The sequence below is a fragment of the Juglans microcarpa x Juglans regia genome, chromosome 2S (assembly GCF_004785595.1).
Source record: "Juglans microcarpa x Juglans regia isolate MS1-56 chromosome 2S, Jm3101_v1.0, whole genome shotgun sequence".
NCBI classification, from domain to species: Eukaryota; Viridiplantae; Streptophyta; class Magnoliopsida; order Fagales; family Juglandaceae; genus Juglans; species Juglans microcarpa x Juglans regia.
In genome coordinates, this window is record NC_054597.1 from 3547794 (window position 1) to 3570740 (window position 22947).

General features: G+C 33.5%; 1 protein-coding gene and 2 long non-coding RNA genes across 4 annotated transcripts; 1 reads left to right on the plus strand and 2 right to left on the minus strand.

The window, feature by feature from the left end:
- Window positions 1-402: 402 nt before the first annotated feature.
- Window positions 403-3227, plus strand: LOC121252360. 2 transcript variants are annotated; one of them, XR_005938201.1, is made up of 3 exons: window positions 403-544; window positions 2921-2986; window positions 3087-3227. It is a non-coding gene; the product is annotated as an uncharacterized LOC121252360 (long non-coding RNA). The 2 variants fall into 2 exon arrangements; XR_005938200.1 differs by lacking the exon at window positions 403-544 and adding an exon at window positions 2633-2712.
- Window positions 3228-4234: 1007 nt separating this feature from the next.
- LOC121252304 (uncharacterized protein At1g66480-like) lies at window positions 4235-8500 on the minus strand. The gene is made up of 2 exons (XM_041151900.1): window positions 7599-8500; window positions 4235-4474 (listed from the first exon to the last, which is right to left on the minus strand). The coding sequence occupies exons 1-2, from the start codon at window positions 8214-8216 to the stop codon at window positions 4388-4390; spliced, it is 705 nt and encodes a 234-aa protein (XP_041007834.1). The 5' UTR covers window positions 8217-8500; the 3' UTR covers window positions 4235-4387.
- Window positions 8501-19542: 11042 nt separating this feature from the next.
- LOC121252365 lies at window positions 19543-20909 on the minus strand. The gene is made up of 3 exons (XR_005938206.1): window positions 20871-20909; window positions 20006-20064; window positions 19543-19894 (listed from the first exon to the last, which is right to left on the minus strand). It is a non-coding gene; the product is annotated as an uncharacterized LOC121252365 (long non-coding RNA).
- Between the last annotated feature and the right edge of the window lie 2038 nt (window positions 20910-22947).

The window sequence follows — 22947 nt, forward strand, 5'->3', positions numbered from 1 at the left end:
GCTATATCGAGCCGCCCTGCAGATAGATTAACGTTAAACCATAGTACCCCACTTTCTTGGCCAAGACGTACGTACTGATCAACAGCTTACATATATATATATATATATATATATATATATATATATATGTATATAATTAGTTAGGAAGATGATTTAGTGTGAACAAGGGATCAAACTCCTGATTCAGTTTGTTAATAATTGCTTATTAAAAAACTAAATCTTGTACTGCGCATTTGTGCCTCATCTGATACTCAAGTAAGATTGCCAAGTTAAAAGCATGTTTCCTTTGATTTTTCCTGTTTAGAATTTAAGTGTTTTTCCAGCTCCGTCCTATTAATTAAATATGTAGTAGGTGCCACTTCGTATTACGTTGTACTTCCTATTTAACTCTCAGTAAACAGATTATCTTAAACATTTTTTCGTGTTTATTCTGTTTGTGTTTATTTTCCTAAATAATTATGTTGTATTGACTTCTCCACATTTCATGCCATAGAGATTCCGTGAGTTCCAAGCACCTCCAAAACATAACTTGGGAGTTCTGCTAGTATGTATTTCTGGAGAACCTTTGTTGTTTATACGCTTTAATTTTTTGAGATCCTGTTACACCAGATTCCATTATCCTATCTTCGCAATAATTTTTTTCTTCAACTTGTGATTTATATGATGTATTGGCTTCAGGATAGATTCACTCGAACCAAACAATGGGTTTGAGAATTGCATAGACAAGGTGAGGTCATTAAAACTACTCTCAACATTTCTGAAGTAATTCACTCTTGACATTAAAATCCTTTTGGATGATCTCAGACTCACCATGTCTTTTTGACTCAGAATATTACAAATTCTTAGATTATATAATTTGATAGTTAACTTGAGAGTGGACTGATGATTACATGTTGTAATCACAAGTATGTGGCATACTATGTCTTATTCCTCGTTTAGAAAAAGCTTCAAATTTAATATTTTACAAAACTAATATTTTCAGCTTTTTTCTAGGGTGCTTAGAAAGAAATATATCCTTCCATAGATCTAATAACATATGGATGGATAACATTCGCAACTGCCCTTTGTTCTAATTGATTAACAACAATGAAAGTTGAAATTTTGAAACATAGAGTAAAAGAAGCATGCATTGGGTTGACAATGTTTGATAATAATTGTGAAACATAGTTGTAAGTTTATATTTAGATGGGTGCTAGTAAGATAAAAACTTGTTTGTTAACTACCTAGTTTATTGTTCTGCAGATTTGAGAGTCTGAGACTATTTTTAGTGTTTATAACTTAATTAGGTGTGGTGTTGCTGTTTAAGCAGAATTGTTGATGAAGAGATTATGTTGAACTCTCTAATTGATTCATGAGTCTTTCCAGTATCAGGTATCACTGGGACCCTTGATGTTTGCTTCGACATTTGTCCTTGTTTGTGATCATTATGACAAAGATGTAACAGATTTTAGGGTCCTTTGCTTGATTTCATGTAGGGCAGTATTTTGATATGCTTTTGCTTGATAATATAAATGAGTTCAAACTGATAGTTTGATTTTGAACATTTCTCACTTCTAGCTGCTTTTTGTATTGAATTCAGACGTGTTGCCAATTATGGTGCAGTTTTTGCTTGCTTATTTTTTATGTTTTAATATACTTCTAATTTGTTAAAGTTCAACATGTGTTTTCAGGCCAACTCCTCCTTCACAAGCTATAATGGCAGTGACTAATACATTTGACTTAACTATATATATAACAATATATTGTTATGGAAATTATCAAAGTTTTGTACATTTGACCTAACTATTTGGTGCAATATTAGACTTTTGTGCACTGTATGGTAAGGATGTTGTGTGTTTTAGTAATTGAATAAGCCAAATTCACAATCTGAACACAACAAAAACTAAAACTTTATAACCCAGTCCTCTGCTATAAAGATCCAAATCTTATGCTCAGATTACTTGAACAATGAATTAAACTATGGAATATAAAGACAGAAGAAAAGTGTAAAACTTATTTCTCAAATGTCATATTAAAAAGATGACATTTGAGAAACTACTTCCAGGGACTCTATGTGGCTCTTCTCTGGGATTTTTGCAAGAGTCAGTTTGTTGGAGTTCTCAGTGCATCAGACTTCATTCTAATTTCGAAAGAGGTATCTCTGGAATAATCTTCTGTGTTTTGTTGAACTGTGGTAGTTATGAAGAATTAAATCTTTGTATTTTAAAATGATATGTACAAAGGCTGACATCATAAATATCAAAAAGACTTACTATGCTCTGATGGATTAAGAGAGAACATTCATTTTGTTTTAAAAATAAAAATATACAAGGATTTGCATCAGAAGTATTCAAAAATGATGGAAAACCATTCACTCATTTGCATCAGAAGGATTTACAAAACAAGGTGGCCACTATTCCCATTATCCATTCTTCATAGGATGGTTCTTTTCTACAGCTATTGCATCTTGCTTCGTTGTTAGGGATACTAAAATGTAAACTTCTTCGTGGGATGGTCACTTGAGGGTCTAGCACTAAGAAACTAATCCATGGGCCTAATTTTCAGGCATCTACAGGTTTTTTAGACATTCTTTAAGCTCCTTGCCCATTCGTCAGCAACCCATTTGTTCAATTCCTTTGAGTACATGGGTTCAAAAAATTGGGGAGTAGAAGCCATTTGCAATGTTTAGGTCAAATGCGTCTCTTAGTGCTGCTTTAACTTTATTAGTTCAAGGTGATTTTCCTTCTTTTCTCAAACTACTGCAGAAAGTAAATGTAGCTTTTATCTTGTAAGAATTGGCATATTTATCTCAGCCATAAAGTCTCTATGTTTTCTTTGTAACTTGCTGTGTCGTGATTTTGATCTCATCTCAATGCTCTATGTTTAATAACATTGGACTTGTATTATACTATTTTTATTATAATACACCTTCCCTTTTCAGTTGGAGTTAATTCGATTTATATTTAGTGGATGATAATGGCTCATTGCTGGATATGTATTCACGAAGGTAATTGGCTCTCTCTCTCTCTCCTCCAGTTTTCTACCCAGCTATTATTGAATGATCCATATTTTTTAACCATATCAAGAGGTGTTTCGTATTTTCTTAGTGATATCCCTGCTTTGGCAAAAGATAAAGCATATGCACAGATTCGCCTTGGTGAAATGCGTATTCACCAGGTAATTCCTCAATCTTATGTATTTATCTGACTCCATCAGGCATGCTAACTGTATGGTAGATAGCAATCTCTTTAAATACTTATAGTTGAGCACTTGTTTTCTCACAGAAAGTGGCAATGGTTATTAATCTAGATGCTTTGTAATCTTGGTTTCAATTTATTGCTTACAAAATTGTCTTAGGTAGTTGGAGTTAAAAACTTGGGTAGTTGCTTACAGAAAATCTTGGTTTTTTTATTATTTTTATTGGTTGGTAAATCTGTTTCATGTGGATTAACTTCTTTAAAGAAGTTAATCCACATTTATGATACCATAAAAAGATATCATAAGGATAACGATACTAGTCAAACGTTTCACAAGTAAATTTTTTTTTTTATTTTTTAACAGATTATTTGCGGCGACTCTAAGTCGCCGCAAATTTTAATTGTCGTCGAAAATACTTATTTGCGACTATTGTACGTCGCAAATACCTTTTAGCGTCAAAAATTTTCGATGGAAAGGAAATAACTATTTGCGACGATTTCATAATCAATGGTAATGTCTAATTGCGGCGAAGTATGTTCGTCGAAAAAAATCTTTATGGTTCCCATTAGCTTTTAGCGTCGAAACAAATATTTGTTGGAAAAAGATTTATTGCGACGATTTTATGAACTTTTTGGGACGAGAATTATTGACGCAAATGATTTCTTCCGTTGATTAAATGTGATGGCTGCACACGCATTTCTGGCGATTAATCACTTCAATTTTTGGCGAGCTGAAGTCGCCGGAAAAAAATTGCAATTGCAGCGATTCTAGCATCTCGCTGACTTTGGGCAAAAAAATGCATATTATTTCAACCAATGTGCAGCGATGCAAATAGCGCCGAGAAAAGAGATATGCGGCGAATTAAGGTGGTAATTGCGACGAAAAGTGGCGCTGAGAAAGGTGGGTTTTCTTGCAGTGTCATTGTTATAACCATCATTTTTTTCATTCTTTCTTGATATAACATTGAATTATTGAAAAATTATTTGTTATATTTTACTTATCTAGACAATCATTTGATGCAAAATTTGATATAAAAAAAAAAAAAGAACGATGGCCAGGTAAAAGGATGATGATCAATATTTTTAAAAAATAAATACGTATAGTACAAGATATTGCCCACAACATATTTGCAAATTAAGTTGCAAGAATGAATATATATATATATATATATATAATGCTAGGACACTATAAAAAAGGAGTTTTTGCAGTTTCACTCGATTCTTCGGTTGAGTCGACTGCTACTTTGAGGCCCATCCGAGCAATTTTCTTCTTCCATTGGAACGAAACTAACTCGCTTCTGCAAATTTAAATGATTCAAGAAATTAAAGTTAATATTCCATGGTCTCCATAATTGAGAGAGCATAGTAGTAATTTGAGTTTCAAAGAAGGTACTTGTATATATCAATACTTCAAATATAAAATATTGAAACATATATATGGCCAAGAAAAGACTCTTGTTGACATAATGCCCAACTTTATTTTCTGTTATTAGATGTAGAAGACATACACTATTGATGCGATAATATTTAATTTGTAAAAGAAGTTTAAATTTATTTTTTTTATAAATATAATTTTATCATGTATGTGAAGAGTAGTCTCATTTGGATAGTAAAAGCGTTTCATCTCATCTCATCTCATCATTATAAATTTTTTAAATTTTTACACAAAAATATATAATAAACAATTGATCAACTTTTTCAATTTCCAAAACAATAATATTAATATTAAAAAATTATATTATAACAATATTTTATTTAACTTTTAACTTTCATTTTAATTCATCGTATCGTAACTCTCTATCTAAATGATACCATGTCTTTTGCAACAGCTTGCAAGAGTGGTTTGTTTTTTTATTATTATTATAATTAGTAATCGGAACAATACTATTCCAAATTAGAAGACCTAGCTAATTCATTGAATTAAAGAAGATTTCTTATCACATTTAAGTGAGTCAACAAAATCATGTAGATCGCTCCCCACCACCCGGCACCTTAATTCCATGGCCGAGAAAAGACAACCAAACAATGTTTCTGTCCAAAGGTGATTACAAAATTCCAAAGAAAATGGGCGGAAATCCAAACAGAACGAATAATCAAGAAATTAGGTTTCCTGTTGAAAATGATTTATAAATTCCTAGAATACCTAATTAAGTTTTGTGCACTTATTTTTAAAAAGATAGAAATGAGATCTATGATGCACATATGAAAAATTATTTTATATGATGAATTTCATTATTTTTTTAAAGAAATACGCAGGACTTACAAACTCTAAGGCCTAGTTTGGGTACTTAAAATATTATTTTCATAATAACTCACTATTATTTATTATTTTATTATTACTTTTCACTACTATTCAATATTCTATTATTACTTTTTTATTACTATTTATAACATACCTGAGAATATCTTGCTACCCAAACACAACCTAAGACTATATCAAATATTACTCTTATAAATAATATGACATAGAAAACTATACTTGGAATAATTTTATATATACATTAATGTTTTTAGACAATTCTCTGCGTGACTTAAGAAGTATTCAAAGTCTACTAATGAATCCTATTTTCTATAAATTGAAAAACAGAATAAATTTAAAATGAGCCGGTACTGAAAATCAGTCAGCTATAAAATTAATACAATTAATCCTTCTCGAAGGATGGTTGCTTTCCGAAGAAATTATCGACTGACCTTTTCATGGTCAAACAATATTTTGGAAGTTTGCCCAAGTTGTCTCATCATTACCAAAATTAGTTTGTGAAAGGGTAAAACATAATTAAATATAATATATATATATATATATATATACACAATTTGTTTTACATTTCTTTTTACAATCCATTATAAAATAGAAGGTTGATTATGTGGAATTAAAAATTTAAATCAGGTGAGAAACTAAAATTAAAAAAAAAAAAAACTCAATAATTTTTTTTTTATGAAATAATAGTACTAGCTAGCTATCACATAAAATATGCTCTAAAAAAATTGAGTCCATATAATTATTAATTAAGGATAACTTATGAGAAAATTAAATGTCATAATATTTATGATCTTGTTAATTTTCTTCTAATTCTGAGTCTTGACGAGTATACATATATGACATATTCTTTGTTGCTTCTAGTTATAACATATCTATTTTCCATCAATGCAGCTAGACTCTTGTAAAGAAATTTGAAAGGCGTTCACATGACCAAATGTCAGCTTCTGTAGTTGACAATGCTATGCCTATATATCATGTGCATGTGTAATATTCTTTGCTAAATAAAATGGACAGTGTCTAGAAGATCATAGGTCTCATTGATTTTACTTTCTTTTTATTCGTTTCTTACTATAAAAACAAACGTTTGACTAATTGGAAAATTAGAAGTATTTAGAAATTTCATTAGCTTTTTCTTTTCTTTTTTAAATTTTGAGCAATGACCAGGTAATTAATTATGAATTTTTAAGAATTAAACTTATTTTCGATCCCATATTATTATTAAATTCAGTCACTCTGACTAATTAATATGGATTATACGTTTGAAGTAGTGTCATAAAATTAACTACTTAAATAAAAATAATAATTAAAATGCGACATGCATGCGATAACAATTAAAAGTAGAATATATATTATCTTTTCATTCTTTTAAGTTCTAATGTATTGAGAAAAATGATCGGTATGTATGGTTAATGGTAGTCAAATCTTTCATTATGTCTGTGGTTATCATACCCAAATTAGCCCCCTCATGCGCATTCAGCTTTCTATAGAGATTTATGAAACGAAAAAAATCTATTCATCATTAATTTTTTCATCATCCTCTTATTATTTTATAATATAATATTAAATGATAGGTTCACAAGTGAAATATAATAAATAATCTCCAATCATCTAATGATATATCATAAAATTATGAGAGGATGATGAGAATTGAAATGATGAGTAGCATTACTCTTATGAAACGACTTTAAATTAAAAAAATGCCAGCCATATGTCATAAAAGAAAATACTCTAGTTATAAAAGAGTTACACAAAAATAATCCTACAAACTAACGTGACTTAATGTGGTTTGTCAGATTATTAAATTATTTTTATTGTAAAATATATCTAACGAATTAAATGAAATCACGTCAGTTTGTAATATTATTTTTGTATAATTTCTTTATAGATAATTACGTTAGTTTGTGAGATTGTTTTTATATAATTTCTTTACGGAGGTAGGAGCACTAGCAGTCTATTATAAATCAGGTTTACGTACTCTTCAAACAATGTGTATATTTATGTCGGTCCAAAAAGGCCGACAGCATTTAGCATTTAATAAAGTAGTGGCCTTGAACACGAATACGTAATTATGTGTTGCTACATTATGTTAAATATCAACAACTTAATCTATGTACGTGGAAATTGAAATGAAGATCATTGCGACAAATTTAACGGAAAAGTACCTTATGTGCCTTGGTCTTCTCCCCAATACTCCCTAGAGCCGGTTTCCATGGTGCTTCCCGGTGCATCAATGTGTCCTCTTTTCCCTCCGCCACATGATCCCCATTAATCTCTCCGGCGCGGTCCCTATAAATATCCAAGATCTTCTCGGCCACCTCCACGCCATCTCTGCTTTCAGCCACCAATTTGGCCATTTGATCGCTTGGTAACCTTATTTTCACCTTCAAATGCCCAGAACGATCGGACACAACACTCGGCGCTCTATTAATAGAAAGATCAGAAACCGTTCTCCGAGATAGCATCAAGCACTCGAGCCGTTCCTTGGCACTCATGTGTATGCCACCTGACTGAGACCTTACAGCTCTAGGCACCTTTTCGTCAGAAGACTTGGGTAGTTGATCTAGTACTAGGAAGTATATTTTCTTGGGGATGAGCTGTTGCTCCGGTTCCAATGGCTTGGCTCGGATGCCATAACGCTTTACAGCCTCGGACTCCAATAAGACGTGACCAGGGCAGTCCTTAAGAACTTCCCATGCTCGCACTGGGGTTTTGAGCTTCAAGGTTTCTCCATTGATCTTCATCACCTTAGCTTTCTTTCTTCCTCCTATACTGTTCCCCATCTCTCTCTCTCTCTCTCTCTCTCTCTCTCTCTATATATATATATATATATATATATATATATATCAAGTTGATGAGGCTCCTTGAGAGTATGGCCCTTGCACATGATGATTCATTTAATTCGGGTTAATATAATATGGCTAGCTAGCTTTGTTTTGGGGGTAGGGGTGGGTGAGTTTATCTTTATTAGTTGAAAGTTGAAAAGATATGTAGGCTGATGGCCTGTAATGTGGGAAACTGGGATTTTTTTGAAGATTCTTTTCTGACTTTGTTAAAACAGCAGTGGGAAAACGCATTTGAACCATGACATGAATATTGAATATTACCATCCATGCTGTGATTAGTAATGTTTGAGCATACTAACTAAGTCGAACTTGATCTTATCACCTCTTTTCTACACCCATTAAGAAAAGTAGTGGGCTCTCATTAAGATTCTTTTCATACCTCCTTTTCCCATGTAAAAAGCTAGGGCCTTTTTTTTGGGGGGGACAAACTAGCTGGTACGTACATGTTGTGGGCAACTTTTGAAATATTAACGGATAATAATTAAAGATGTTGGAGGCTGGAGCAGGGGGTTGATCGAGCTTTTGGCATGCATCAGATTATCTTATATACGCAACCTTAACCTAGTTGATAGCAGGGGCGCTCAATTCAAATTGAGGGTTATGGTGAAATTTAAATGAATTATTCGTAATTATAATATAATAAAATATAAATTATTATATAAAATATTTTCAAAATTTTCAATAAAATGACATTTTATTTAAAATATTTAAATACAGTTTTTATGGATTTGTATTTATAACAATAATTTAAAATAAGGCCTCAATGCAGATTTTGTACCTAAATTTAGCAAGATCTTAAAAAATTATTTAAAATATAAATAATTCATTGTATTACTTATAAAAAAAAAATCATTGTATTAAATATTAAATTTAGTATTATGGGGCCTTTCACATATTAAAAAATATAAAACTTATTTAAGATTTTATTTAATGAAATGGTTTTTATTTTATTTTTTTCAAAAAAAATCTCATTTTTTATTTTTGGACCTTACATAAGATGGGGCCTCAAGCAATAGCCTAAAGGCCTTTCCATTGAGCTGACCCTGATTGATAGAGAGAATGCTCGAGAATGTGAGAAAATTCTAGAATTTGTATAGGAAAACACTACTTTGCCTCTCACTTTGACTGCTCAAAGTGACCGCTTGACCTTTTTTTTTTTTTTACTTAATAATTAAGGAAGTAATTTTAAGTGTATTAATTTTTTTTTAAAAATATTTAAATGTATTAAAAAATATAAAAAAAAAAGGGCGGTAAAAGTGGGGCGGCAAAATAGCCCCACCCATCTGTATAATCATGATACGGAAAAAGTAAAATACAAGAATATATAGTACAGTAACTAAGGTACATCCTAACTAAGGTGTACGTGATTCTTGTGATTAAAAATAATCTAATCTTTATGCAATAATACTAGTTTTGATTGATTGCACAAGCCAGATTATACCAAGAAATTAAGAAATCAAGAATTTCATCCCCTGAGGTTGTTAATTAACGAATTATGATCAAATCCATTAGGGGAAGCCTATACGTATATACGTATATATGTATCATGTATCCATAAATAAAAACCTAACTATAAGCTCTATTTTCAACTTGCTGACGAAATGATGATTGAGCAGTACCAGCATGTACAATGAATGTATACAGTGACCATGCCATCGAAACCTGAATTTCATAGAATATGAAACTACTGTTGATAACAAAGGAACTTAAGAGTTTCTATTGAGGGTGATTGTTCCTCACCCACATAGGATCAATCAATGTTATTGGACTTCCACAGTCCATCATGTCCGAATGCGACAGACATTGAAAAGGAAATTCCAGAGTCTAATTTTGGGCTGTGTAATATATAACTGATATTCTGGTTTGGTTGGGCTCTAAGCCCTTACACTTGAATTAATGATTCTCCACTTATGTAAGTTTGGATCTCTGGATCGAGTTTTTGAGACTTTGTCGAGTTGAATTGAAATAATAAATTATTATTATTATTATTTTAAAATTTAAAAAAATTATAATAATAAATTATCCCAATTATGATACAATTGCCACTAACTATGTTTACTACGAGTCCAATGTGGCTTTTTTTTTTTTTTCATTTCTTTGCTGCTGACAGGCTTCTCTACGGTGTGATGTGATTTTCTTCTGCATTGTCAAAATGATGCATGTGTATACAGAATTTTGCTTTTTCATTTTGAAATTCAAATCCTGCCCGGTTGCTTTCATTTTTATCTGAGCTCTCCTCCCCATCTCAGGTCGAACGAACGAACCTCTCAATGTCACAGACTGAGAACGGACCTCCCGGCATCGGTGTCAGAAGGGCGAACCAACCTCTCCGGCGTCGTCGAAGGTGAGATAAACACCATACCCATACCCATTCCCGAACCTCTATCCTACACTAACTCTCTCTCTCCCTCTCTCTCTCTCTCTCTCAAAAGTTTTAGCGTCGCTACCTGGCCTGGCCGAACCTCATCTCCCCTTCGATTCGTGCCTCCTGCGGTGTGGCCACCATACAATGACGCATTCGAAGTTAAGGGTGCTTCTCTCTCCCTCTCAATCGACTCTCTCTCTGTCTCTATCTATTTCGGGTTTGGGCGATTTGGGCGAAGTCACACCAGGGTCTACCACTACTGCCGCCGCCACGCATAGCCCACCCTCCTGAGCTGTCAGGTAACCCCACAAAAGTTATTCCCACTGCGATTTGGGTGTTTGGTTTTCTGATGATTAATTTGGCTTGTGAAACAAATCATGCAATGATAGGCCTCGGCGTTCAGAGAAAGGCCTCAAGCCAAAACCCAAGTATCTGGGAAACGAGGGGACGTAGGAGACGTGAAAGACGCTGCATGCACATATGAGGAAGACGTTGCATGCGAGCAGCAGGGAATGAGGCAACGTAGACAGCGGACGGGACCATTAAGCGAAGTGAAGAACAACGCAGCGTGGACTGGGTCGTGGCTGAATGTGCAGAAGTCGAATGGGTCTTCAGTGGTTGCGAGTTTTACATCATTTATTTCCGTTAGTTTTGTTCTGTTTTTACATATTTGCATGCTCTGTTTTATGCTCTGCTTTACGTGCGTTGTGGTCCAGTTATTAGTTAATAAGTTTTCCTTGTATTTCGGTTTGAAGTGTACGTGGCTTTACTTATTTAAGCAGCCAAAGTTATCAACGAGCAATCAAGAAATCAATTGTTATCAAAATAGTGCGGTACTTTCTCACCCGAAGAGAAACAATTCATTTTAGCATGTATACTCTCTTAATTTGGGACCTATCATGCAATGTGTAAAAGATGATTAGAAGTCATTCCAACGTGTATGAAATAACTATTAATTATTGCGTTTGTTTATTTTATTCACACCACAAAACCTACTCTTTGATTTTCCTTATAAATGTTTCTCTCTTTTGGCCATTTTGGGTCATTCATCGGGGAATGGTATAGAATAGAGAATTATCATAATAAGAAAATCTGCTCGAAAACAAGTTTAAAATTGTTCCAAGAGTAAATAAAAGGGAGCCATACGGTCGTTAAGCTTGAATGAATCTAAATCAAGTATTTTAGAGAAGCTTAATTTTTTGCATTTCAAAGCTGCAGCTTGTATTGTTATAAACTTAAATGAATGAGTCAAGTAAGAGGTTTGGCCTGCATATATATATATATATATGATGATTGAATGAACAAGAAATATTTGCTCAAACACCTTAATTCATAGTACCTGGTAAGCTTAGGGAATCTCCTTTTTTGTGAGTGCATAATTAATTTTTTTTTTTTTTTTTTTTAAGATTTAGCTTTGGCCATTGCCCACCCTTTATGGAGGGGTGTGTATCATAAGGCTGTCACAGTGTAAATCTCACTCACCATGAGGCATGCCATTGTTTTCCATGAACATGATCAGGCTTAGAGTGAAACCTTAATAGACCAAGAAACGCTTCGGACTAGTGTCTCTTACAAGTGCTTATTAACGGAGACCAATGTGGATATGCCACGTAAGGGGTTGATAAGATACTGTCCTCTCTGCACTGTAGGAGATCCCTTATGCATACCCCCACCCCCTCTCTCTGCTTGCTCGCTCTCTCTCTCTCTCTCTCTCTCTCTCTCTCTCACCTTACATCAACAGAAATCCCTCTCTCTCTCTCTTTCCTCTTCAGTTTCGTCTCTCTCCTTCCCTCTCCTTCACAAAAATCCTAACCTGAAATCTGACAGCAAATGATGAGGACTGTGAGGGATGCCTTTCAGAATTCGTGAAATGGGTATCAGTGGTAAACATGGAGGCGAAATAGATTCATAAATTTCTTCCATTTTCGGAACCATCTCGATCTCTTTATGAATTGCTTGTTGATTGGGTTGAGCGTCTTTCCGTGAATTCTCTGCCTGATCTGAGCTCAATGGCATGACCTTTTTATCTAAATCAATTTTTTTTAAAAAGATAGTGGAATATTATTAGACAAATTAACTTGGATATATTGTGTGCGAAACAAAATACACACATACACACGAAAGAACTAGAGGTTCAATCCACGAACAAGACGATCACCAGCCACCAGGCATAGTGATTGGTTTAGCATTTGTAGACAATGATAATGAAAAAACACCATCGAATTCATAGCGTTAGAAGACTGCAATTCGAAAGAAATCGGAGCAAGGAAATTCGACTCCAAGCAGCGATTCCTACCACCCTTCGCCACGATTATACGACTCCGAGGGCAGAGTTTGGCTTTGACATCAACTGTTCCTGATCATGGAAAAATTGTAAAAATGCTATTATAATTAGTTGGATCAGTAGTAAGTGTGTGTTTGAGAGAGAGACGATTACCGCAAGAAAAAAAAGAAGAAGAAGCTAGTAATGTTCCAAAGACGAAGGAGTTCGAGTCGGCCATGGCCTGAAAGCTGTTGATTACAGAGAAAAAGACAGGGAAGGAGAAAGTGAGAGAGGGATTTTTACAAATGGAAGGATCGGGAGAGAGAGAGAGAGAGAGCAGAGAGAGAGGGGATGGGGGAATGCACAAAGGATTCCTTGCAGCGTTGAGAGGTTGGTGTTTTCATAATTCCTTACATGGCATATCCTCATTGGTCTTCGATAATAAACACTTGTAGGAGATACCGGTTATAAGTTATTCTCTAATAAACCTCCAGAACCATAATTGTTATAACCAAATAAAAGTAATCCAATTTCACTTTATCTGAAATTTGATTGAAAAATTGCAAATTCAACACAAAAATAGAAACAAATAGAAATAAAAAGGAAGGAAAATATATAATTTTTCAAAAAAAGAAATTAAAAAAATGCTTATCTTTTCAGGTTGTGCAACATATCCTTTATTTGTAAGACATTTCCCTGTATCTTTTTTGAGTTCTGAATTACCTTTTACTTAATTTTAGAAAGTTACTTTCTTTTTTTAAGCTAGGATATGAGCTTTTGGAAATCCTTCACCCACAAGCTAGTTCTTAAGAGTAAATGTTATTATTTGTACCATTTGGTTCAAGTTAATCCCCACATTGAATATGAGTATGAAATTATATAGGATTGTGATCATAGAGTTACGGACGCTTGTGTACACGGAGGATGTGGATACTAGTTTAAGGTATTTTTGGTATTATGTATTAGGTGGTGCTAAGTCATTGAATACTATGTTTACAATTTAAAGTGTCTCGCATTGTTTGAGTGTAAGTTTGAGCAGGTGTATATAAGCTTTTGGACGCCATCCTCTTAAGCCAGTTTTCAAATTAACTTAGTTTTTCCTAATCCAGTACTAGTAACTTAATGACAAATTTAAATGATAAAAGATTCTTCTGGGGGCATGTTTGGTTTTTCACTAAAATTATTCTTTCCACTAAAATTTTAAACTACACCAAATAGAAGGAACTATGAAAACTGTTTCTACGTTTTAAAAATATTCTTTCATCTAATATTTTTGCATTCTGCCTATTCTATCTCTTTACATGTTAGTTCTTCTCTGTGTTAATTCTGAGTCGTTTGATATTGCTGAGGAGAAGGTTCCTTGGTTGCTTGCTTTTATTTTTTTTCAATATTTTTTGGCAAGTTTCTGTGAAGAAGGTTAATAAGAACAATGGTCAACTAATGGTTTGGTCTAATTTTGTTATGCAGCTTGGGCGGCTGAGCAATTTGTTGGGTTTATCTAGAAATCTACAAATATGGTATGGCTATAGGAGAATGACTGCGGGAGTTATATGAACTATTGGATGCAGAAGCTACGTGGAGTCATTTAATATATGAGCAGGAGGTATCTAGGCAAAGAGTGATAATGGCAATCCATTAATGCTACCAAAACATATCATACTGTAATGTGAATTATTTTGTAAAGTTGAAGTTGATGGTGTTCAAATCGAAATTTGTGTTTTTGTGTATGTATTTGAATCTGTATATTTAGATTGCAAATGTTGGAACATGGGTAGTTGTAATCATGCTAAGTTAACAATGTCATCATGGTCCATATGGCATTGTGTGTGGGTGACTTGTCCTTTTTTTTTCCACGGCTTTCGTTTTAGTCGTCGTTGTGCTTGATTGCAACAATCTTGGGTATGGTTGGCACCATAGATATATGAACAAAGCCAGAATCTTGGGCCCAAAATGTTATGATATTAATACCATGCCTGTTTGTAATGAGATCTTTTGTTTGAGCTTCAACGTAAAGTATTGCATGTCATCATGGCATCGTTGCGATCAGTTTAGGAGGGTAGGATCTTTATCGTAACATTGCCTACAAGCATCATCAAGGATGCTGCCATTTTCTTAGGCCAAACCTCTTACCAACTTCAGATACATCAAAACAAATATAATATGTCCAGACTGGTATATCAATAAGCAAGCGATGCAGTTGCATCATTTCAATCTATCAAGACCGGCACATAATTGATTCAATTAAAACTTGATAAATACATTTCTCAAGCTCTCAAATACACAATTCATGACAGGTGCATTAACACTATTACAATCTGACAAAAAAGAAAAACCTATTTTTCATCCATTACGATCTGATTACCCTTGCTAGTTCACCACACTCACATATATCCAACAGGTGTCATAAATGATAAATGCACAAACCACTTCATCCCCTTTTCTTTCTTTTTTTCGATTAAAAAGTCAGTCCGTCCTTTGATACTTTGAGATCCATATTTCCATTCCCTTCATTTGTGTCAAAACCATTGTCATTGATCTGTAAAATTCTCAACGTTTATTTCAATCTTTCTTTTTGGCAAGAAAGATATAATTTAGTTTTACAACTTCACACACTATGGTGGATTTGATTTAAGTTCTAAACCAATTATTAAATTAAATGACTAAATAATAAATAAAGGCCAAAATAAATAATATCCAAGTGTCTTATCTTTGTTGCACAAACACAATGAATAAATAAATAATGTGTGGTCAAACCAACATATCAAAACTATAAACAGATTGGGACTTAGGGCAGTATGCAAAGGGGCTACCAAATCTTTACAGTTAGCACTATCAACAATTTTTGCTATGATTTTTATGAGTTCATATCATTTGCAGTGTACAAGAAAAAAGATAGTGAAAGATGATATAAATCCTAACATCAATTCATTTACCTTACAATCATGTTGAAGATCCAAATTCCTTTGTTCTAATATCATGAACAACGTGTATAAAGTAACTGGATTCAAGAGACTTCCGCAAGGCAAAACACAAATAACTATCTTCCAGGGTGAGCACAAAACTGCCACATCGCAAACACCACCAACCTTTAAACAAAAATCAGCAAAATGAACATAAATAACTAAAGCATGTACATAGACATCAACACATTCAACAATACAGTAAACTTAAGGCACTGCTCAGCTTAATTAAGGTATTAAACATCTCAATATATCTACCTTCCATCTTAAACAAGTACACCAGTGGCAACTTTAATTTAACAGCTTCCTTGCAAAATGACGCTAAAGAACAAATCTATAATTTCAAACCTGCAGAATATTGTTACACTAGTAATTGTACTATCTTGAGTAAAAGTTAATTTCAACATAATTAATTTAATATATATACGGATATCAACGTCTAAATCTTAATATGTAGGAGTAACACAAGAGTTAACATTGTTCATAAGTTGGAAACACGGTTGTACCTATCAAGAGAAGACAAGATACTCACAATTAATATCCTTAAAAGAATCAATATTATATAATTAGAAAAGAAATAAACAATACCACAGTTGATTGAGTAGTAGAGGCTATAGGAAAATCAAGCTCGGGCAAGCTAAGCGAGCCAACATCTGCGACAATGGTTCTATCTAAGCGTGGCCTATTCTTCTATTAAAAAATTCAAGACATATAGTTAATGTAGATAAATTACAAAAATATAATTAGAAACACAAACTACAAAAACTACTTGACTTAGCCTTTGAGTCTTCCTTGCTTTCAACTAATGCACTGCCTTCTCAGTCAATGATTGTTTCCTTTTAGAAACTGGCATACCTTTACTATGAGCAATAACATGACTTTTTAATTTTTCAAACCCCTTCGTCACCCTTAATGACTCAGTAGAACGGTTATCACACACTGGCTGGACCTCAACCTACTACAGCTTCAACTTACTTAATTGAGTTATAACTTCACACAACCTTCATTTGAGGTGCCTGCAATTGAAGAAATCTCATAAAAAATCTTGTTCAATTTATTCATTCGGAGTGCGTTTGGACTATAACTCAAATCATTACGACTATTTCGCACAAGTGTATAATCTCGTTTCAGGTCCTTCCTCCATTTATCAAATATGTATTTTGCAGGCACCTCTTCCTTGTCATGGAGTGTTAACACATGGATGTCATGTTTACACAAAATGCCCTTAAAAGCAAACAACTGATATGTACAGCTTGTTTCACACTCTTCTTCATTAAACTCAACAACATATTTTGTACTTTTTCTAAACTCATCCGTAACTTGGACCTGATCAGCCACATGATATGTAAAAATCTCTCATTCACTTCAAATTATTGATGTGCAATAATAAATCAAACGTCTTAAACTCTTTTTGAACTTTTTTAAATTTTGTATTTGTATAAATTACTTGGAACTGCCTCTCAATGCTATAAAAAGTAATGCACAAAATTTGTGTGTGAAATGAACTAAAGTCATCTGCAAGTTTATCTAATTTATTATCATTGACCATATAAAATATAAAATAATATATGTTATCAATTAATCATAAATCATTAATCATTAACCCTAATGAAAATAAATTAGATGATTTATGATTAATTGATAGCATATATTATTTTATATTTTATATAATCAATGATAATAAATTAGATGAAAATTACATCTTTACAGTGAATATTATTATGCACATGAGCAGCACATGCAATGAATTTTCATTAGATTTAACGCTGATAGTAGACAGAAGGGAGGGATTGAGAAGTTTTGAAAGTTCGATGGTCCACTTTGATACAATTATTACTTTTGAAGGCACATTATAAATTGAGTGAAAGTTCGATGAGCCAAAATATAATTAATTCTTAAATTTACTTGTTAAGGAATCAAATTAAATTTACACAATTGGCAAATATACCATAAAATTCATTATGAATATTCAACTGATTACACAAGTAAAAATGAGAATTTTATTATACAAGCAACTGATTTGTTCATACCGTAGGAGGCATGACGAGGAGGCATGACGGAGGTGAGACAGTTATCCTTACGGCAAGCGGTACGTCGCGGAGGTGGGCTTGAGAGTTGAGCTTGTCGTCTAGGCTCTAGGGTTGGGCTTGATGTCATTTGGGCTCGACGTGTCTGGGCTCCATCGGTGGGCTCGGAGTTGTCTGGACTCGACGGTGACAATCCACAAAAAATAAACGGGAAATGAACGCCGTTCAAGCCGCAAGGAACGAATGCGATGAGAGAGAGGGGTTCGATTGTTTTGGTGTCACTTTAAAAATTTCTTTCCATACTTTTAACATAAGGGCGGCTGGAAGCAGAAGTTACCAAAAAGTTAATTCAGAGGCGTCAGTGGAGAAGACTGTCAGCAATAGAGAAAGGAAAAAACAAAGGCCATGTCGGACGCATAGTAAACCCATAGTAGTTGGTGGTAAGTGGATCATCATCCATAAATATATGGGGCAGCTGTTAATGACTTCTCCGGCCGGCCGGTAGAGAAGGGAGTATGCCCATACGTTTATTCATGACTTTAGCACTTTCATTCATCCAACTACTTATCAACAACCCCCGGCCAACCCCATTAATTGGAGGTACGTACGACTTTTCTTAGATTGAAATGGTTGTGGCCCTTGCATGCGGACTTCCCTTATTTTATATTGACAAAAACTTTTAGGAATTTAATATAGTTGCAATATTGCATGCTTTTTTATTTTTATTTTTATTTTACCAAAAGGAGCGGCACCTCCGACACTTTATTACAAATCCCCACTTATTGCATGTTGTTTGTTATTTAAATGAAGATTAGTGATAAATACATAATATTTTATATAATATTTTTTACAATACATGTTATAAAGTAATGATATTTTTGTAAAATAATATCAGTTTTATAAGATATTTTATAAAAATACCTCTTATTTTAGAATATTATTATATAAAGTGTTGTGTGTTAATCATTTTTCTTAAATGAATATGGATTTATAGGAATAATCTCAATTGATGCAGCTCTGCCGGCTCGTGTCTCTAATTAGCTGCATGCGTACGTACTTGTACTAGTTTTGGATGTTTCGGTTTCCACAAAAATCTTATACAAGAAAATTTTCAAGTTAATAAAGTTTAATGTTATGGTCATATTGTAAAATAATTTTTATTATGAATTAATAGATGCGACAAATTATATTGAGTTAGTCAATTTGTAAACTTTTTGTGTACGTAAAACTCTTACTTATATATATATATATATATAGATCACCACCTAACATTTTTCTTCTTTTTTATTTGGTCAAATGCTGAATGAGTAGTACCATCAAGAATATCCCCAACATTAATGATGATCTCGATCTTGAGGTTTAATTTTCAAACGACCCACGCATTACGTACGTACATAATGTACATTGGCCAAACCATGAGAATTAGACTACATTAACTCATGTGAAAGAATTCCACATATATCCATGCCACCACTAATTGGAGTTACGTTATAAGCAGCTCTAGCTTTTTCTTTTCCTCTTGTGGAGTAAATTTCAAACGCGCTCGATCGATCTACCTCAATACTACGAAAAACATTTTTCCCCAATTCCTCGTGGATTGAGACTATACACTAGTCATCAGTCAGAATCACAACTGTTAACATTCTTTACCATTATATATTATATAATATATCAGAAGTTTGGGAAACCCCATTAATCACAAACCTCTATAGCAAGTCAACATTTTCATAAAAATTAACAAGTCAAGACTAGCAAAAATAAGAGCAGGCAATCATCGCATTAACAAGTCAACTAGTAACAGATCCATGCACAAAATGTCTTCATTGCACACAGTATACACATCTTTTAGGCCCCCAAATAAGGATAGAAGCTAATCAAGTAAAAGAGAACTGATTCCGAAATTTTCAATGACCGTTATTAATAATTGAGCATGAAAAGGGCTTAATGTTTAAATCACTTACAAGTATACCAGAGGTTGCATCCCAATCATTTGGAAAATACTGCAACAAGTAGCCATAACAATGATATAAGAACAAATAAATAAGCCACGACTATAATAAGCCATATGATGAGAATAATCTTCTTCTAAGCCAAGAGAACAAAAGACTCACAAAATCCAAGAAATGCCAAAAAGAGCATGATAGCCACAACAATAATAAGTGCCAGTCTTCTGCATGGCAGAACAACAATAGCACAGACAGATAATGGAGAAGGTTAGACCAAAAAGCACAAACCAAACGCAAGGGTTCCTCAGTCATTTGTTAAAATATATAAAAACTTATACAGCTATGAGCTAGTAAATTTGGCATTTCCCAAAAATTATGCAACAATTCTAGATACTCTTAAAAATGGATCCTAGAATAAAATGACAAAATTTAAGAATGAAACATAATCAGGAATATACATGCATAAGTGACACAAAAACCTTTTAAGGTATCTGATTTGAAAATACACACACATTTTCTCTGAGAAACCAGTATAGAATTCACACTTTACAATGGGGGAGACTTTTACTTTGCAAATTGCAGTATTCAACACTTAAAATGTAACTAAGATACTACCATAGTAACACTAGCATGTTGATAAGTTTGTTTATAGTTATTTCAGTACAACTTAGAATTGAACAAACATAATCTATAAAATAAGAATTGAAATGATGATGAAGTTCATGGAGATGATGAAGTTCACAACAAGCACGCCTTTTTAATCAAGAGCCTCTGTATTAGCATAAGGTTCAACCAAATGCACTGGAACAATGTACACCTATCTTCAAAACTTATTGCGAGGTTGTACATCACAATCTGAAAATTTGAAAAATCCCCAAAGGCATTCACAAACTAAAAAATCCTTGTAAGCACACAAGAATTTGATGCAACATTTAAGGAAACACAACCAAATGCTGCCTTACCTTCATTTAACAACTACAGGGATCTAAATAATTATGGATAATGTCATAGATTAGTGTATTTAGTTTACCTTTAGACCATAAAGCTCGAGCAATCACTTTGTTTGTAGGTCCTCACCTCTATTTGAAGGCAATGCCAATTTCAAAAAACTAACACATAAGTGATCTATTCTAAAAGATTGACTAGATATAACTTATAATCCGCAAAATGTATTTTAAAAAAAATACAAAGCAGAACAACTTATTGTGTTGAGATCTCATAGCAGATAGTCTATGAATGCTTTATATATATATATATATATATATATATATATAAGTAGTTTAATCTATCAATACTTAGAGAAAACTTCTGGATTTTTTTTAAAAAAATAAATTGCATGTTGGTGGATCACAAAATAGAAATTAAAGCTGATAAAAATATATGAAAAAAGATGTAGCAGCAGGACCTAAATTTTAAACCAACCACCCCACCAACTTTTGAACCCTAAAGAAACCCAATTTCACCAATCCAGAACCACAACTCATATGCACAAAACAGACAAACAACACAAATGCACTAAAAAGACTCACAACTCAGATGCACAAAAAAAGAACCACAACTGAATTCACTACTAAAATGCCACTGCACTAAAACAGAACCACATAACTGATGAAGTTTGTAGTGAGTGCAGTCACAAAGGCTAGTAGAATGCACAAAACACAAGTTGAACACCACTTCTCTTTCTTTTATATTTTCTTTATAAGTTTTAATAATTTGAAATATAAAATAGATATTAAACACATGTAGAGCATCTGAAGGCATGAACCTTGTTGTTAAAAAATAGAGAAATGCACTAAAAATAGAGAGCAGTTACGATCTGTGATGAGTGAAAAATTGAAGTGAGTGTTGCGTGAGCAAAGGAGAAATGGGTGGGAGCTTGCTGCTGTGAGAGATTCCCAGCAGCAACCCAAAATTCCACAAAACGTAGGAAAAATCCCCAAAACCCACGGACTGCTCAAATGAAATTCATTTCACAGAAATTTCATGGGAGTGAAAATTAACTTGAAGTGAATGTGGGTGTGTTCGTGAGAAGCAGAGAAGGAGAAGAGCCTTACCACCGATTGGCAACTCAGAACTCCAAGAACTCCCACAAACGCGCGCAGCACCAAACCCACAAGAAATCTGCAGTGGAGAGAGAGAGAGGGTCTACTGTGAAGGCCTGGGGTTCGAAGTCAGAGGGTAGAACGAGAGAGAGAGAGAGAGAGAGAGAGAGATACGAAGATCAGTACCGTGCGAGAAGATGAAGAGAGAGGAAGAGAAGATGAGTTTGGCTCGGGGGGGGAAAAATAAAACATTTCGTGCGTTTTGCCGCCCCAGACCAAGTAGCGACGATTTTAGTCCGTTGCAAGATGTTTTTTCGTTTTGCAGCGAAACAAAAAGCCGTAATAGAATTAAAAATCGCTGTAAATAAGGCCAACTCCATTTAAATCGCAAGTCGCGGTTAAAATGCCGCAGCGAATTTTGATTCACTGCAAAAAGTGACTTATTGCGGCGATTTTATTTGCAATAGAATAAAAATCGCCGCAATAAGTACTTTTTCTTGTAGTGTGATGATAATTATATATAATTTAGCGTTGTTTTTATTAAAGTGCATCCCGACTAAGGACATGGATTTGTAGTCTTAAATGTGTCTTCTAGTCAATTGGGATGCGTTCTGAAGGTTGAATGATTTCCAAGCACCAAAGCAAAACCTCCATGGTGCAAATCTAAAGGTATTTTTTTTTTTTTTTTTTAAGAAGAGCCGGTCGCCACACACATAGCAGTACCGTCTTAAGTTTATTAATAATCCATCACTTATAGCGGATAAATACCGTGGAAACAATATTATACTTGGGAGTTTACAAGATATAACGCTATAAACTAACTCAAAACCAAGTGTCAAAACAAACCAATAAAATCAAAACAAAACCAACAAAAATAAAATTCTAGCAAGCCTATTTTTTTATTTTTTTTAAAAAAAAAACAAAGAAAACAACTTGGCCAAATCTTACATAAGGAAGTCCCAACTTATCAGTCTTCAACATACCTTTCAATAAATGAGGAGGATGAGTAAAATTATCCCATGTCGTACTAGTACCTTTAGCACCCATCTTCGCCAAAAAATCAGT